Raw genomic sequence first — 17559 nt, 5'->3', positions numbered from 1 at the left:
TTTCTATTGATTTGTACGTACAATATTTATGGCATGCTACACTTCTCGGTACTGCATTAAAGTATTGATGTACATTAGAAAACGAAAACGGAAGAAAAGCTTGTATGTACAAGGGTAAATTTGTCGGGTCAAGTGGCAAAATCAATTGATGTTGGAGGCGATTAAAGATATACACAGATATTATTGTGATTTATTGATGATGACAGTGAATTTAGTGAGATTGATTAAACAGAGAAGGGGACAGCATTTGTAAGCGTTAGATGGAGACCCATGATCAACTACGTGCTTTTGTGTACTAATAATCTCAGACCGCCCAGATGTTCCCCACAACATGCCTTCGTTCATAAGACATGGATCATTTGTAAGCTCTGCTCCTTATCCTATATACTTTCACTACTGCATCCTTAGCACATCAACTTTGAAATCCGGGCTTATATTTTTCTGACCTAATTCCTTATGTAAAAGCTTGTATGTCTATTATTTATTTATTTAGTGTGACAGTGGAGGTGATTTTTAATTCGAGTCCTTGCATCATAAGTAGTGAAGTCTTATCATTTTTATGGCTTGTGATTGATGAAGGGGAAGAGTAGTAGCCTTAAATCACAACCTATCTATCATATTTTCAATGAATATAAAAGAAGATAGCCAACTTAAATACTTTTACAATATAGATTCAGCTACTGATATTAAAAATCTTAGTTTCTTTAAGATTATGATTTATAATATAAACCCTCGACTAACATCTAGGGATAAAAGGAATTCGATAAAGAGCACAATGACATGCCGGGATTAATTCATTTATTTTTGAAATTATTAAGAGGGTTTCCCCCCTTTTTCTAATATGCTTCAGTGCATATTACAAAATTAAAGTTATTACATTTCTAAATTCCCACAAACTTTCGCTGGCAAAAACCACTCTTGGCAGCACCATTGTTAGTGTAATGCATAATAGGACATATCCATAGAGTTAGTGGATTGACTAATGAGGCTAGTTCGTTGATGATAAATGAAAAGGTGCCTTCACGAAGGGAAACAGCAAAGAAGAGGAGATGACTAAGGCATTTTTCATATGCTTCAATGAGAAATTTTAATATTTCTCATATAAATGACATAATGTTTATTATTATGATGTGACGCAAAACAATTCGACAAGCCCTTATTGTTTGTGTTCGCTCTTTTATAATGCTAATTTGCAGTAGCAGTGACAATATTATTTTGCTTAGAGGTACATAAGACCTACTATTTTGGTGAATATGGGAGAAGAGAAAGAGATATGCACTTAGATATAATATCATCGTGGGAATTATGGTCACTTTATATTTTATGAAATAGATTTTAATGTTCTTAGTGATCATCATTAGATGATGAAGTATAATTCCATCATATGGTGATAAAAATAAAATAAAATATATATATGAAAAAAGTAACTATAGAAGACATCTTCAATCCAATATATCTGAAAATATCAGTATCCTATTATAGACATTGGCCTGAAAGAATCTTAAAATATTTAATATAAATTTTAACGAAGATATAACGGCTTCATGAAATGTGAAAAATCAAATTTTCTAAAACTATTTACAGAAAAGAGAAAATTTTTACTATTTTAGAAAACTATTAATTTAATGGTGTAGAATTCTTTCTTAGCTATAAGTTGATGAGGAGTTTTGAACTAAATAACCATGCAATATTTCTATAAGAAAGATTTGCAATCAATAATATTTTTTTGTGACACACACAATATGGCATGATATATATGGGTACCCATCTCCACCACTAGAAGTGAACAAACTTAAATTCTGAAAGATAGCATCTTTTTGCTGTGAAATGAAGTGATGGGAAATCATACCCGAAATGGTACGAGCAATCCACCGACGAATCTGTTAGTTCAATGCATTCCTCATTTCCTTTATATTATTATGTGGGTCATGATTAATTACTATCTATTGATTAGACATTTAACCATAGGATTAATGGGACTTTATTTCTTAATTAGTTTTGCGCCTCTTTACTTATGGCTATAGTCTCTTTTCTTGTTAGGAAAAGAAATTAAAAAAAGAAAAGAGAAGAAAAGAATATGAAAAGTATGGAGACATGGACTTAATTGAAGTAATTTATAAATGATTAGGTCAGGAAAAGTGATTTAGCAAGCATTGAGTTAGAATTATCCAAGTCTTGAATGACAAGTTTCTAGCACCAGCAGATAGATATCAACTTTGACATATGCGCCAGGATTAAACAAATATTCTCTTAAACTAATCAAACGATAATCCAAGCCACGAGCTAAAGCAAAAAGGAAAAGCTTATTAGTTAAGGATGCTTATCAGAATTACTGGTCTCTACTCTATTCCCTTGTCATTACTATTATTTTTTTGCTAAATTCTTCTTTTTAAGCAAATAAATAATAGACAAACTCATTATTCAGGACTCTCTTATCATACTTTTAGAGTATTATACTCACTATAAAGGAAACTCAAGATTTATTATTGTCCGATGCCGATGTGGCATACGGAGACATTGACACTTGGGGGTGGCGGCAAAGGATAGACATGTGGGAGCCACAAATGATTTGGCATGATGGGGCATTCGATTCTAAATGGATATGTGTGACGATGATTGTGGATTGTAGTTGGGCAATGATAGAGGATGAAGGAATTGAGAAGGATGGTGGTGGTGGTGGCAGTGGGAGTGGCAGTGTTGGAGATAAGGTTTCAGATGTGTTCCGGGCTTTAAGGCTAAAATCCACCAGTGAAAATGTGGGATTGTGATCTCTGTTTGGCTTTTTGCACATTCCACTGTTTAATTTAAATTTTCTTACTCCTACCAACCGTCCATGTCAACTAAGCCACCACTTTTTTTTGTCTGCATTTCTACTACAACTTGGGTTTCTTGATTCTAATCTACGTTATCACTTATATAACTCCAGTTTAAGCATTATTATATCATTGACATCAACATATATATTTGTATAGAGAGAAATTCTTGCACATGATCTATCTAAGATAGGATAATATAATTTTGTATTAGTATCAAGTGATGCGTGTCAAAAAGCAATATGGGAAGACAAGATTAATGGTGCTTTATCATCTGTCCCAAGTTTTTCCTAGTTTAACCCTACATCTGTACTTCACTATGCATACTACGGTCTGCTTGTATTTGGTTATGCTTTTAGTCAAACTCCATGGAGGAGACTTTTCTTTTCTTGTTATTGGCTTTTTCTATTATTATCAGATTAAATTTTACCACACAATATTAAAAAAAAAAAAAAAAAAAAGAAGGACCTTTACACATCTAAGCGGCATAAAAATCTATGGATGCCTTTGAAAAAATATCATACTAATTTAGTGCAAAATTGAAATATAGGAAGATGCTCTAGTACTGAATCCACAATAAGATTAATTTGTGAAGAAAATTTGTAATCTAGTTAAGATAGTACACGAGGAAATAGGTACTTTTGAAGATAAAATTCAAAAGAATTTTTGACTCAAATTAATAAAAGTATTATATTGCTCAATTCAGAATTATTGCTGTGGCCCTAGCAAAAGTTGCCATGGAAATAGAATCACCCGTTTAACACAATTTTTTTTCTTTTTTTCTTGAAAAAGAAGATCTCACAGATATGGGTGAACTAATCGTGTAAACTAGAGGATTTCCATTTAAGGTGGTTTTCAATTTTATGTGGAGAAAATTACAGAGATTCAAGAGATTGCTATAACTTAGAGACTAGAAAATCCATCTGCAATTGGACGCAGTTGCGAAATGGTTACGGAACTTGTCCCAACTATATTATTCTACGACTAATTAAACGTGGAGCTGATCTAATCTTGATTACTTAAAGAAATATATAAAACAAGGAAGAGATAAAAGGAAAAGGCCAATTATGTGTTGATTATTCATCATAATATGTAATTACTTAACCCCCTAAATGTGTTCGGAATATATGTGAAGATAGAATTGAGTGACAGGATGGGCAAAGATGTATCTATATTAATAAAAAAACAATTTGATGTTGGTATGCCTCTGAGGTTTATGTAATGTGTATAGAATAATAAGGTGTGAAGTGCGACAAGAAAGTCTAGTCAGAGTAACATAATCATCCTTCATTTCTATATATGAGCTGAAAGCATCAGCATTGCACACCGACCCTTTTTTTCTCTTGATAAAAGCAAGAAAAACCTTAGCTTAGCTTACCCCACTCTACGTTGTCTTCACCTCCTCTACTCTCTCTCTCTCTCTTTTGCTTTGTGGAACTTAGCTTTCTAATGGAAGAATCAGGCCTGCCCTTTAAATAGAGAGAGAGACACATCACTTATCTCAATCTCCACCTCATCCTCCATGAATTTTGTTTATCATCCTTCCACCAAGTCTTCAATATACCCACGTGACATTATTGGAAAGGAAAAAAGAAAATGGGCCAATAAACTTTGGCTTAAATAATATGACATCAAAATCATATTACAAATTACGTGGCTAACCTACTTGTAACTTGTTTTTCTTTTTCAATATATATTGATTGTTACGTATGATTTTGATGTGCATAAAATTAAGATGCATACATGTAACCGCAATATATATTATAGTGCTTATATGTTTGTTTGAATTTGATGGAATGCAAATATGAATACATTGGCTGGTTAGTTTGGTGGAAGCTCAAGCGTACGCAGAATGACAGAAATGTGTAGGAATTGTTCGCCATAATTCGGATAAGATAGTATTAATTGAATTTTGAAGGTAAAATTAAATTTGTAAATAAATTTATAATAAATTTGAATAATTAAATTCTTTATGGAGTATTACTACTCTATCCACTAATATTTCTAGACATGAGCACGTATTTTCTTTCTTTTAAAACTAGAACTCAAGTTTAGTACGTACAGTTTAAAATAAGAAAATCAAATTTTCCGAAAAAACATCTCATTATACAAATATCATTCAGGATTTTTTTTGTTGTTGCCAGCAACAGCGTAAACATGCATTAATCTCACCCAAACTAACTACTGTGCATGGCGTATGCAGTTTAACATAAATCTGATTGGCTATGACCTTGTTGGTTTGGGTCGATACCTCCCATCCCTGCTCTTCCAAAACAGCTTCACTCCCCTTGCTCCGTCTGTCAATACCTGTTGTATTTTTAAAAAAATTCTTATCTCAAATGTATATATCCCGTGATACTTATAAGTATTTTATATTTTATTAACATATACTTTTTCATTAAAAATACTGCCATAGTTGGCCGGCTCTATCTGTCCAACAATTATTCCGTTTATCACAACTGCTGCACCATCCATGGCAGCTTGGACTACATTTTTCAACATCTATACTACGTTGGCCATCCCATGGCCCAATCATGCAACTTTTCTTTTCTATTAAATAATTAGATTTTATTAATACTAAAATTACCTTGAAAAACTTACATTTGAGTTGTAATTACTCTAGCTAATAGACTAATTCCACTTAAATATAATGATAAAACCCAAAAGATACATCAAATAAAAATAAACTAAGATTATAGTCATAATAGTCCTCTAAGCAAAAAAATTGAAACTTGAGGAGAGTTTTAACAAGAGAATCATCATTTTTATTGATGGGCCGTGGACAAACAAGAACCAAGTCCACTTATCCATCTTAATGCTGGCCTGGTGGGTCTAACGTTTCTCTATTTTGGGCTTGTTACATTGTTAATCTGAGAATCATGTAAAAGTGCATATAAACCTCTCAACTTTTCATCAAAGTCTAATTGACCGTTACTTCCAAGCGGTTGGATCACATCTCTAAACTTTGAAAAACAAATTAATTTTAGATGTTAAAAAAAATTATTTTAATATTTCTCAGCTTTTTTTTCTTTTTTATATATGAAAAAGTACTAATTTTTCTTTTTAATGGATAAAATCATAAATTGTAATTTCTCACTTAACCAAAAAAAATAAAATTAACACTATTATTAGTAGTTAAAATAGAAGTTAGCTCTACAGAGATAATTACTCCTATTTTCAAATTGATATGAAAGAGGAAAGAAACAAGAAAAACTAAACGTTGAAAGGAAACATTACATAAATCATAATTTAACTAAAGGCTAAGAATAGTAACCGGTGCAAGATGAATTAATGCATGATACTCTAAGTCCAACGTGCAACCGAAGGAGGTGAGGGGTTAGATGAGCCATCCACAGTCATCCTCTAGACTGCTTCCTCAGCTATGGAAGTATGTTTACGTAATTTCATTTGGAGAGCGGTAACTGACTCCCCCCGAGTCATGGCAAATCTGGTGAAGAGAAAGGTGCATGTTAGTGCTTTATGCCCTCTTTGTGGTAGTGTTGAGGAAACGGTAGAGCATATGTTCTTCTTCTGTGGGCATGCCACCACCACTTGGTTCATGAGTAGTTGGGGTTATAAGCCTGCCAGGTTGGATTCTCCAGCTTTGCACTTTGGTAATTTAAAATTACTGAAAATTTTAGAGGTGAGGATGATGAGTTTCTGCTGGTGAGGGTGGCCATTACGTGTTGGCAGATATAGAACTCAAGGAACGTTGCCGTTTTTTAGCATTCCCCTGTGGGTCCTGAAGCTACCCGGAGGAGGATTGTACAACAATTTGAGCTTCTTTCTCAGGTGAATGAGATTCAAAGTGAGCCACGGGAGGTTTTGGTTCAGGATGCCCCCTATACTGGCAATAGATGGATACCTTCTGCTAGAGGGGTGTTGAAATGTAATTATGATGTAGCCTGGAAGAAGAATGATGACTTTGCGTGGGGAGCAATACTTTTCAGATGCCATGAAGGCGTGGTTAAGGCTGGTCGGACTTTCAAACTTCGCTGTGCTAACGCCAAAATGGGGGAGGTCTTGTGCTGCGAGAAGCTTGCAGGTTTGCAAAGGAGGCTGGCTTCAGCAAAGTTTGCTTTAAATCTAATGCCAAGTTGGTTTGCGATGCTATCGACTCAGGGGAAGTGTGAAAATTGGATTAATGAAGAATGTTGTGTAATTTGTATATATGAGAAAATTCTAAGTTCTTTACAGGAAGCTGTTTGATATATATACAAGATTTGTTGTATTGAGAAAACTACTCTAACGGTTGCCTAACAGCTCTTTCTGTTATGGGTATGGGTTGAAGTGACCTTTCCTGCAAAGCAGGAAATGTTGCTCCTTTTTACCCTGAGGACTATGATGACAGGTCTGCACAAGCAACCTAGCTTGTGCAGCCTCTGAGTCCTTTTGAGTTTCTGACTTTCTTCCTTTTCCAACACTCCCCCTCAAGGTGGATTCGAATAAGTTGATTGAACCCATCTTGTTAAGGATTGAATGGTGATTTTGCTTGTCCAGAGCCTTTGTGAATATGTTTGCCAGCTGATCTTGACTTCTGACATAAGGAGTCTCAATTTCTCTTTTTTGAACCTTTTCCCTGATGAAGTGACAGTTAACTTCAATATGTTTAGTACGTTCGTGGAATACTGGATTTGATACTATGTGTCGAGCAGCTTGGTTATCGCAGTGCATTTGTATTGGTTCTTTACTTTCAATTTTCATATCTCTGAGGACTTGTTTGATCCAAATAAGTTCGCTTGCAGTGGATGCCATTACACGATATTCAGCTTCAGCGCTTGATCTGGCCACTACGCTTTGTTTTTTACTTTTCCAAGTTACCAAGTTACCTCCTACAAATACATAGTACCCTGTTGTAGACTTCCTGTCACAGCTTCCAGCCCAATCTGCATCAGAGAAACCAACTATATTAGAAGTATTGTTCTTCTTCATCCAGATTCCTTGCCCGGGAGTTCCTTTGAGATATCTGAGAATCCGATTTATAGCTTCTAGGTGGCTGGTGCGAGGAGCATGCATGAATTGGCTCACCATACTAACTGCAAAAGAAATGTCAGGCCTAGTGACAGTAAGATAAATAAGTTTTCCTACTAAGCGCTTATAATGCCCTATGTTTGTTAAGGATTCTCCATCTTCTAAATTAAGTTTAATTTTAGTTTCCATAGGAGTGGTAGCAGGTTTAGCACGTATTTTTCCAGTTTCTTTCAAAAGATCAAGGGTATATTTCCTTTGAGATAGGAATAAGCCTTTGCTGGATTTTACCATTTCTATGCCTAAGAAGTATGACAGTTGACCAAGATCTTTGATGTCGAATTCTCTTTTTAGACTTTGTTTGACATTTTCTATCCCTTGATTATCATTCCCTGTTATTATGATATCAACATACACCAAAATAACAATAATGTGATTGTGAGTGTTTTTCACAAACATAGAAGAATCAGATTCACACTTACTGAAGTTAATGCTTAATAGAAAACAACTGAGTTTGGCATACCATGCTCTCGGGGACTGTTTTAGGCCATAGATAGCCTTCTTTAGCTTACATACCCGGGTAGTGTCTGAGGTTGACCTGTGTCCAGGAGGAGACTCATGTAAACTTCCTCATTTAAGTTGCCTTGTAGGAAGGCATTCTTGACATCCATTTGGAATAGATTCCATCCATGATTGATTGCTATTGAGAGAAGGATTCTTACTGTATTCATTTTGGCCACTGGGGCAAATGTCTCTTGATAGTCTACTCCATAGGTTTGAGTGAAGCCTCGGGCTACGAGTCTGGCCTTGTATCTCTCAATGGTTCCATCACTATTGTACTTGATCTTGTATATCCATTTGCATCCTACGTGTTTTTTTATTGTGAGGAAGAGGAACAATACTCCAGGTATCATTTTTTTCTAGGGCAAGGAGTTTTTCTTCCATAGCCTTACACTATTTAGGGTCGGTGTTGGCTTCGTAGAAATTAATGGGTTTAGTGTGGTTTAAAATCTGGCAAAGATAGTTGCGATATTGGTTAGATAAGACATTATAGAAAATGAACTTCTGAATTGGATATGTTACCATATGAGACACGTAGTCTCTAAATTTTACAGGCAGTCTGGATTGACGAGTGGATCTTCTCAAGGCAATTTCTTCGTCTTCTTGAGGTTGAGTTTCTCCCCCTGAAGGAAGCAGCCTTGAGACAGGAGGGGACTCCCCCTGAAGCTGATGATCTTGATCAGAGCTGCTAAGAGGTAAATCAGAGTTAAGCGGAAATAAAGACTGACAGTGTTCGTGAGTGAAATCAACACTGATAGGACTGGTGAAGTAGGGATTAGTTTCGACAAAGGTGATGTCACGAGAAACATAGGTTTTGTGAGTCAAGGGATCATAACATTTGTACCCCTTTTGAGTGGAGGAATATCCTAAGAAGAGAGTTTTGACAGAACTTTTATCGAGTTTATGTTGGCGTTTGACATGCACATAGCAGGTACACCCAAATACCCTAAGGTGGCCAAAGTCTATTTTTCGGCCTTTGAGGATCTCTAGGGGGCTCATATTTTTTAATATGACAGAGGGTAAACGATTGATGAGATAAGCGGCGATTAAGAGGGCATCCGACCAAAATGCAGAGGGAACGTTATTTTGAAAAAGGAGAGTACGAGTGACATTGAGAAGATGTCTATTTTTACGTTCAGAAACACCATTTTGTTCGGGAGTATTAACACATGTGGTTTGATGTAAAATTCCATGTTGTTTAAAAAAGGTGGAGAAATTTTGATTTATGTATTCTGTACCATTGTCGGAGCGAAAGATTTTTAATTTTGCATTATACTGAGTTTTGATGAAATTAAAAAATTCTTAGAAGCGTGGAAAAACTTCATTTTTTCCTTTTAATAAATAGATCCAGGTGGTGCGAGAGTAATCATCGATAAAGGTGACAAAGTATCTAAAATGATTGTATGTAGTAACGGGGGCAGGTCCCCAAACATCTGAATGTATTATATCGAAAACATTTTCAGACATGCTAGATGATAGGGAAAAAGGTAATCGAGAGTGTTTAGAGAATTTACACACATCACAATTACTAGAGTTCAAATTGTAACAAAATAATTTATTTAAAACATTGTCGGAAGGATGCCCAAATCTTTGATGCATTAGCATGCCTTGGGTGGGATTGGTTGAAACAAAACATTTCTTGGGAGGATTATGAAGATAATAAAGGCCATTTTCTAGGTGTCCTTCACAAATCGTCTTCCCGGAAGCTCGATCCTAAAATATAACTGAAGATGGTGAGAAGATAACGTTACAGTTTAAATCATGGGTTATTTTGCCAACAGATAAAATGTTAGATTTAAAATTAGCCAGGAATAAAATATTTGTAAGATTGGAATTAAATAAATTAGTGGTGCCATATCCTTGAATTTTGACTTTGTTTCCATTGGCAACTGTCACATGCTGGGGATCCCGAATAGAATTAATTTTGTGTAATTTTGTGGGATCCCAAGTCATGTGATCTGTTGCTCTAGAGTCAATAATCCAGGCTTGTTGACAGGATTTTGTATTTTTTTGAACTGAATTTAAAATGGTTTGAACCGAACCTGTCCCATCGGGCTGGGAAGACCCGAACCCATGGGGTTGCTGAACCAAGGCTTGAAGTTGGGCCAGAATTTCTGCTATGTGGGCCTGGTTGAGCTGTTGGGCTTAGGCTGTGATGTGGGCCTGACTGTGCTGCTGGGCCTGTCGGGCTGGTGGAGTAGGATGGGCCTGATGGTGAGTTGGACTGGACCCAGATGAGTGGGCCTGAAACACAGTTGGGCCAGTCTCACTCCGGGTTAAGTCCACATGTTGTCGGGTTCGAATTTCGGGTCGGACGATGGGTCAGGACGGGAGCCATTCGGACCCATTATAAGCATCTTTTACTTCTTTCCCTAACCCTAACTCTTCACTCTCAACATGAAATCCCTCCCTTCGGCCGCCAATGCCCCTTTTTCCTTCTCTCCCCCCTCGCCTCATGCTTCCAACGCCAGCGCCAGCGCCTTCCCCTCCTCCCCGAGATGGCCTCATGTGCGGGTAGAGGAACCAACAGCCATCACGCGAGTGACCCTGCCTTTGGCAGTGGTCACAGCGAGCGATAGTGCCTGGTCCCCCTTGCTGCCTTGGCACGTCTCTTCGGGAGTTGTAGGCATGGTTGTCGTTGAGATTTGAAGAGGAGTTCATGGTGTTTCTTCGGGTTTCTTCGCGTTGAACACTAGCAATTACCTCGTCGATTTTAGAGAGGTCAGACGCGAGGAGGATCTGGGTTCTCAAGCTTTCATAGCTTGAGTCCAGACCTCCAAGGTAAGTATACACAAGATCCTGTTCTGATCTTTTTTGAATTTCGTCTGGGTCGTTTGAAGGCGGAAGATAATTCTGCAACTCTTCCCACTTTGTAAGTATCTCTGTTGCATATTGAGAGGAATTTTTTGTTCCTTGATTGATTTGGGATAACTCTTGTTTAAGCCTGAAAATGTGAGCGAAATTGTGTTGATGACCGTAGAGACTCTGCATTTTTTCCCAAATTGATTTTGACGATTCCATTAAAATGCAGAGACGAGAAATTTGAGGCTCCATAGTGTTTGTGAGCATTGACATGACCAAATGGTCTGTTGTCTGCCACTCCTTTAATTTTTCGATCTCTTCTTCTGTTGGTGCTTCTGATCTTTGAGGCTTCGGCCTTTGCTTTGTCCCTGTGATATACCCCAGTTTTTTTCTGCCACTGAGGGCAATAAATATTATTTTTTACCATTCGAAATAATTTGAGTTTCCCTTGAGTATGATGTTGGTTAACCTGTCATTTTAAGACATGGCTGACTGAGAAGTGATTTTTCGGTAAGTGATGAGCACAGGTTAAACCTGCTCTGATACCATGTGAAAAATGGAACAATGAAGAATGTTGTGTAGTTTGTATATATGAGAAAATTTTAAGTTCTTTATAGGAAGCTGTTTGATATATATACAAGATTTGTTGTATTGAGAAAACTACTCTAACGGTTGCCTAACAACTCTTTCTGTTATGGGTATGGGTTGAAGTGACCTTTCCTGCAAAGCAGGAAAGGTTGCTCCTTTTTACCCTGAGGACTATGATGACAGGTCTGCACAAGCAACCTAGCTTGTGCAGCCTCTGAGTCTTTTTGAGTTTCTGACTTTCTTTCTTTTCCAACAGAAAGAAAGGGGTGAATGGGAGTTAGAGGCTCTTATTGCAGATATAAACTGCTTTTTTGTCTTCCTTTGAAGAAGCCTCTGTGAATCATATTAATAGGATTGCTAATCGTGCTGCTGATTGGCTAGCTAAAAATAATTATAGCTTTTTGTATCCAGACAGTTGGCTTATATCCCCTTCTCCAGCTTTGGAGAATATTTTGTACTGTGATGCCCAATTTCGGGCCTTGTAATGCAATTGAGGATCATTGCTTTCAAAAAAAGAAAAAAAACCGAAGGAGGTGAGCGAATCAGCTCCAAAATTAACTCTCTATAAATACGAAGAAGGACAATTATTTCAAATTTCAAGAGTAGAATTGAATTATTCTGATATGTAGAGATTTAATTGCACTGGAGTATAACTTCAGGGATTCATCCGCACCTTTTGCCCCTGAGATATTTAATATGTGACAGCGAGTGCCACCATCACAGGGACGAAATTTCCAAACTCACCGAAGATAATCGATCTGTTAGCCATCATCAAGCAGATGAGGTTTTTGACTAGATCAAATATTGTGGAGCAAGTTTATTCCTAGTCTATGTCATCTTCGACTTTGAGCAATATAAATTAACACTGCCCCATTTCAACAACAAACAAGGGTGAATTGGTTTGCAGTTTAATATACAAAAATAAGAATAGTAAAAATAATTGAAGGATGTGCTACGAGGTGAAATGCTCGAGTTGCGGCAAGACTAGCTGGGGAGGTTGTGGAAGGCATGTCCCTTCTGTTTACAACCGTATCCCTCAAGGCCAACACTGTCTTTGCCGTGCTTGGCCTGGTGTCGATCCTAATAATCCTAACGCTCATGCGGCTCAATCCTCTTCCTTTTGCACCGTACTTTGATTTTTCTTCGATCTCTGTTCCTTCTGTTTCGCGAGTGCTTTTCCTTTTCTTAAATGTTTGTACCTATTGATCAAGATCGTGTTGTTGTTGTAATAATTGTTGCTCATCGCTGCTTCTCTCTGTAATTTCAATAAAGCTTTATCTTAATTTCTGCCGATTTTCTTGGATTTATTTTCTTAATTACTGATTATGTGATTGCTAAAACATTGCAAAGACGACGCGTCGTTCATTCTTATGTCATGCTTTCATTTCTAAGATAGCGGCAGATACCGTTTCCACGTCAACATAAAAGGATAGTCGTGTAAGAAAAAATCAAGTAAAGCTTTTGAACGACCGGTTTATACATAGGCGACAAGGGTAGATTGTCCATACACAAATTAAATTCAATAAAACTCGCCCAAAAACTCCAAAATGTTTAGATGACACTTCAATCAAGTAAAATGACACTCGTCCCACATAATCAGAATTTGCGTACAAACGCAACTTCTTTGTGCAAGAATCTGAATTCCCTGTAAAACCAAAGAGCTTCTTCTTCTTCTTCATCGTCGTAGAGATGGCAAACGCTAAACTCTTATTGCCAAGGACTTACCAGAATCATATTTGCTTCACTACAAATAGCGATCTACTAAACTTCTCTTCGTCTCTCAACAAGGCACTTCTCCTTCTCCGAGATTATTATTTGCTCAGATTTGCCATTCTCATTAACTAAATTACACCATTAATTACGCCCTGTTTAATGTATATGCATGTACAGGTACACGATCAGCTCCATTTGGCGCCGTCCAGGCATGCCATGGTCACTCGTCTAACAGTGAGGATCCGAGCCACTCCATCAGATACTCAAAGGTTTAATATACTGACCATTCTACTTCTCTTTCTTTTTTTCCTGTGTACTGATATCCCCTGATTTCAATTCTTTATATTTTTTGAACTTGCAAAAGACACTGGTGTGACTCAACTTTTCTTGAAAACAGCAGAACATCTGAATTGGCTAATGACATTAGGTGGGATAAGGACGACCTTGGATTTGATACTGTGCCCACCGACTTTATGTATGTAATGAAATGTTGTGAAGGAGGTGACAAGTTTTCAGATGGTGAGTTACTGCTCTATGAGAAGATTGAATTGAATCCATTCTCTTCTGTCTTGAACTATGGTCAGGTTAGACTTATAATTTGCTTTAGTCAATTTGCAAATTCCCTCTATATTGGTCCCTCTCTAGCTAGTATTATACCAGGTTGCTACTATATTAACTAGTGTACAGTCTCTGCTTTTGTTATAGGGAATAATTGAAGATTTGAAAGCATTCAAGAAAGAAGATGACTCTACAATTTTATTATTCCGCCCTGAGGCAAATGGTTTGCGAATGAGAGTGGGAGCAGACAGATTATGCATGCCTTCGCCAACTATTCATCAGTTTGTAGAAGCTGTAAAACTTACTGCCTCGGCTAATAGACGATGGGTAATTGCACTTTTTTTTTCTAATTTGATCGATGGGTAACGGCACGTTGTTGGTTCTCAAGGGCCTCAATGCCACGCTGCAGGTTCCCCCTCAAAATAAAGGCTTCTTACACATCCGACCGCTGCTTATAGGCAGTGGAAATGTTCTTAGTCTTATACCCTCTACTGAATTCATCTTTTTGATTTATGTTAATCCAGTTACAAATTATTTTGAGGTATGTTGTTTAATTTCATTGTTTTGTATACCTGTCAGTTGGCATTGTGCCTATGGTTTTAAACTTTAAAACCCTGCTGCCCTTGCAGGGTATTAATCAAATATTCTCATTCAATTTATTTTCCTTAATCTTTACCTTTTTCTTACTTTAGATTTTTTTTTCTTTCCTTTTCAGGCTATCCAATTCAGAATTTTGTAGCAATGTATACTCACAGTATTTATTTGCATGATGACAGAGCGGAGAAGAACCAATCAATCTGGTGGTTGAGAATGTAATTCATCGTGCAGTTCCTGGTGGCGTTGGAAGCACAAAAGCTATAGGAAACTATGCTATGGTAAGTTAATTGTGCACATGGTACTCAATGGCAGAATACTAGTTAATTGATTTTTGCAGAAAAAGTTATATCCTTGCATATGCATTCAAACGTTTAGATTTGAAATATCAAATATTTGCAAATAACATATGTACAATTAGATGTTATTTCATATCCTCATTAACTGGCCTTCCAAGTTCACTATGTATGTTTTTCTAATCCTCCTCAATAGAAACAAAGCATATAAATATTACAAATCCAAGTTCATGATTCAAATCTTACCATCCAGTCACAACATTATATATATTTGTTGTTGTATGCATTAATATTTTGTAGATGAGCCTATCCCCACTCTTTATTTATAAGAATTAACAAAAATCTTAATTTAGTGTAGCCTCAATTGCTGAAAGTTATGAAATCTTCTTTTATAGGTTGCAAAGGCACAAGCTGCAGCTAAAGCAAATGGTTATCACGATGTTCTATACCTTGATGCAGTTCATAACAAATATCTGGAACAAATTACCACTGCTAATATTTTTCTTGTGAAGGTATCTTGTAATTCTACTCATATGACTTTATAAAGAAGTATATGGGATCGTCAGTTCTCTTTAGTTGCTTTTTCCATTTTTGGTATTTTGTGATCAAGTTTATTTGTTTTTCGACATGAGATGCTTAAGCTGCAATGGACAACACTGCCGGAATTTCGTTACCATGATTATCACAAGGTCTTGATTTTAACTTGATCCATTGGTTTGGAACTCTTAGGACAAAACAATATGTACTCCAGCACTGAGAGGAACAATTCTACCAGGAATAACACGGGAAAGTATCATTGATATTGCTCGTGGCCAAGGATTTCAGGTATATCCTTTGAGCTCACAATCTGTGATGATTGAAAGGTATATTAACCGCCATTGGGCTTATTTTCAACATTTCCTTACCCTTTGTTGTGTTTGAAATTTATTCATCAGTAGCTAGGTGAATATAATTCTTCCTTTGGCATTTCTGCATTCCGAAAAGTAGTATAAAAGGAGCAATTCATTTATTTTTTCTTGGTAGGATTGTGACTCCTAGTTGAATGTACCTATTGATTACCGTGTAATGAATAGAAAAGGAGGCAGGATTATTTTCTTAGTTCTGGTATGGAGGACTTGATCTGCTCTGTTAATCTAGGTTCCACATATTTAATTTCTTCAGTTAAATATTTTGCTTTTCAAAGAAACCTGAGAAACCACTTAAATGTTCGGTTGACAAGAGTGCAAAGGTTGGGATGTTTGTATGTGGATGGTGATCCCATCCCTTCCATTTTTTTTTTCCATTCTTACAAGAAAGGCTGTTAAAATGTGCTTCTCATCATATATGCAGCAATTATCTTGAAGTCGCCATTTTGAATGAATACAGATGATTAGATATCCTTATCTTAAACTTATGAACAGGTCGAGGAGAGACTTGTTTCAGTTGAGGAACTGTTTAGTGCTGATGAAGTTTTTTGTACGGGAAACACAATTGGTTTATTTCCTGTAGCTAGCATAACTTATCTCGGTGAAAGGTAAAATTCTTTGTTCTTTTAGATTAGCGTGTTTAAACTCTGTCCTGGTTTTCTCAAGAAATAAATCAAAGATTACAAGGAAATAAACACTTGTAAAACCTTCCAGGAGTTAAAATACCTAAGATATGCGCCTATAATTCAGAAAAGCTTTATTAAAAAGATTTTTTACCTTCTTATGGAACATCACTGCTCTACCTATACCAAGTGGTGGCGTTGAATTTATAGATGATGGGTTTTGAGATTTACTATTGCTGAAGCACACTTAAAAAAGTCTGGAAAGCCAGCTTTGCTTACTATGTTGTATGTCAGAAAACTGAATGCTGCAGTTTTGTTTGTTTGTTCTTAAATTTCTATTTCCGGGGATTGGATGCAGGCTGTCATACAAGGGTGGTGGCCTGGGAACCATATCCCAACAGCTCTGCTCTGCACTTAGTAATATACAGAAGGGCATTTCAGAAGATAAAATGGGATGGACTACTGTCCTGAAGCAGGAAGAGTAGTGACCACAATAACCGACTACTCTGCAAAATATTAATATTTGATGGGCTAAAAAGTAAAAAAGTAGTTTAGTTGTCTAGATATTACCTGCTATTGTATCTAATATTTATGTGTTTAAACTTGGAAAGGACGATGGGCATCATTAACATGTAGCTTTTTAGATTTAAACAAGAGTACCGCCTCTACTTTTATGATTGCAACTGAGCAGGACTGATCACAAAAACCGAAAAATCGGACTGTGGTGCGGATCGCTTAGCCACGCTCGCTGAAAATCTTCATGAGCTTCATTCGGCTTCTGAAGATGTCCTTGATCCTAATATATCTTATTTTTTAGTAAAGAACTTGGCATTTATTTATAAATATCTTAGACATACTTTTATATGCTTCTATTGTAGGTTAGATAACTTCTAGAACCTATATAGTATTCTTACTTTTTCCAACACATTGAATCTTAATTTGAACCAAAATTCCTAAATTTTTTCTTTATCAATAAATCACCTCAATCTTATTGAGTTTCAAATTTTTATCGTTTAAATATCAGAATTCGAATTTCAAAACTCTTATTTAATAAATTTAGTCTATCTTGTCATCCATTGATATTAATTATTAATTATTGTATTTATATTGATTTATTGATTTATTTATTATTATTAAT

General features: G+C 36.3%; 1 protein-coding gene across 3 annotated transcripts; it reads left to right on the top strand.

The window, feature by feature from the left end:
* Positions 1–12249: 12249 nt before the first annotated feature.
* Positions 12250–17075, top strand: LOC8265233 (branched-chain amino acid aminotransferase 2, chloroplastic). Of its 3 annotated transcripts, none has more exons than XM_015720586.3 (10): positions 12250–13520; positions 13623–13714; positions 13846–14029; positions 14151–14330; positions 14413–14544; positions 14780–14878; positions 15289–15405; positions 15623–15718; positions 16294–16406; positions 16780–17075. In XM_015720586.3, the coding sequence occupies exons 1-10, from the start codon at positions 13422–13424 to the stop codon at positions 16904–16906; spliced, it is 1239 nt and encodes a 412-aa protein (XP_015576072.1). In that variant the 5' UTR covers positions 12250–13421; the 3' UTR covers positions 16907–17075. The 3 variants fall into 3 exon arrangements, with proteins under 3 accessions (XP_015576072.1, XP_015576066.1, XP_015576077.1); XM_015720580.3 differs by having other exon boundaries at positions 12251–13520; positions 13843–14029; XM_015720591.3 differs by lacking the exon at positions 14413–14544 and having other exon boundaries at positions 13154–13520; positions 13843–14029.
* Positions 17076–17559: the final 484 nt, after the last annotated feature.

The sequence above is a fragment of the Ricinus communis genome, chromosome 2, assembly GCF_019578655.1.
Source record: "Ricinus communis isolate WT05 ecotype wild-type chromosome 2, ASM1957865v1, whole genome shotgun sequence".
Classification (NCBI taxonomy): Eukaryota; Viridiplantae; Streptophyta; class Magnoliopsida; order Malpighiales; family Euphorbiaceae; genus Ricinus; species Ricinus communis.
The sequence above is the reverse complement of the archived record's forward strand: the minus strand, read 5'-3'. Positions and strand labels throughout refer to the sequence as shown.

Bases quoted from the DNA above. Each gene is read 5' to 3' on its own strand.
- LOC8265233 (XM_015720580.3), top strand. From the start codon at position 13,422: ATGGCAAACGCTAAACTCTTATTGCCAAGGACTTACCAGAATCATATT. The intron at 14,545-14,779 runs GTATGTTGTTTA...GCATGATGACAG, and splicing joins CAGTTACAAATTATTTTGAG to AGCGGAGAAGAACCAATCAA. The intron at 14,879-15,288 runs GTAAGTTAATTG...CTTCTTTTATAG, and splicing joins CTATAGGAAACTATGCTATG to GTTGCAAAGGCACAAGCTGC.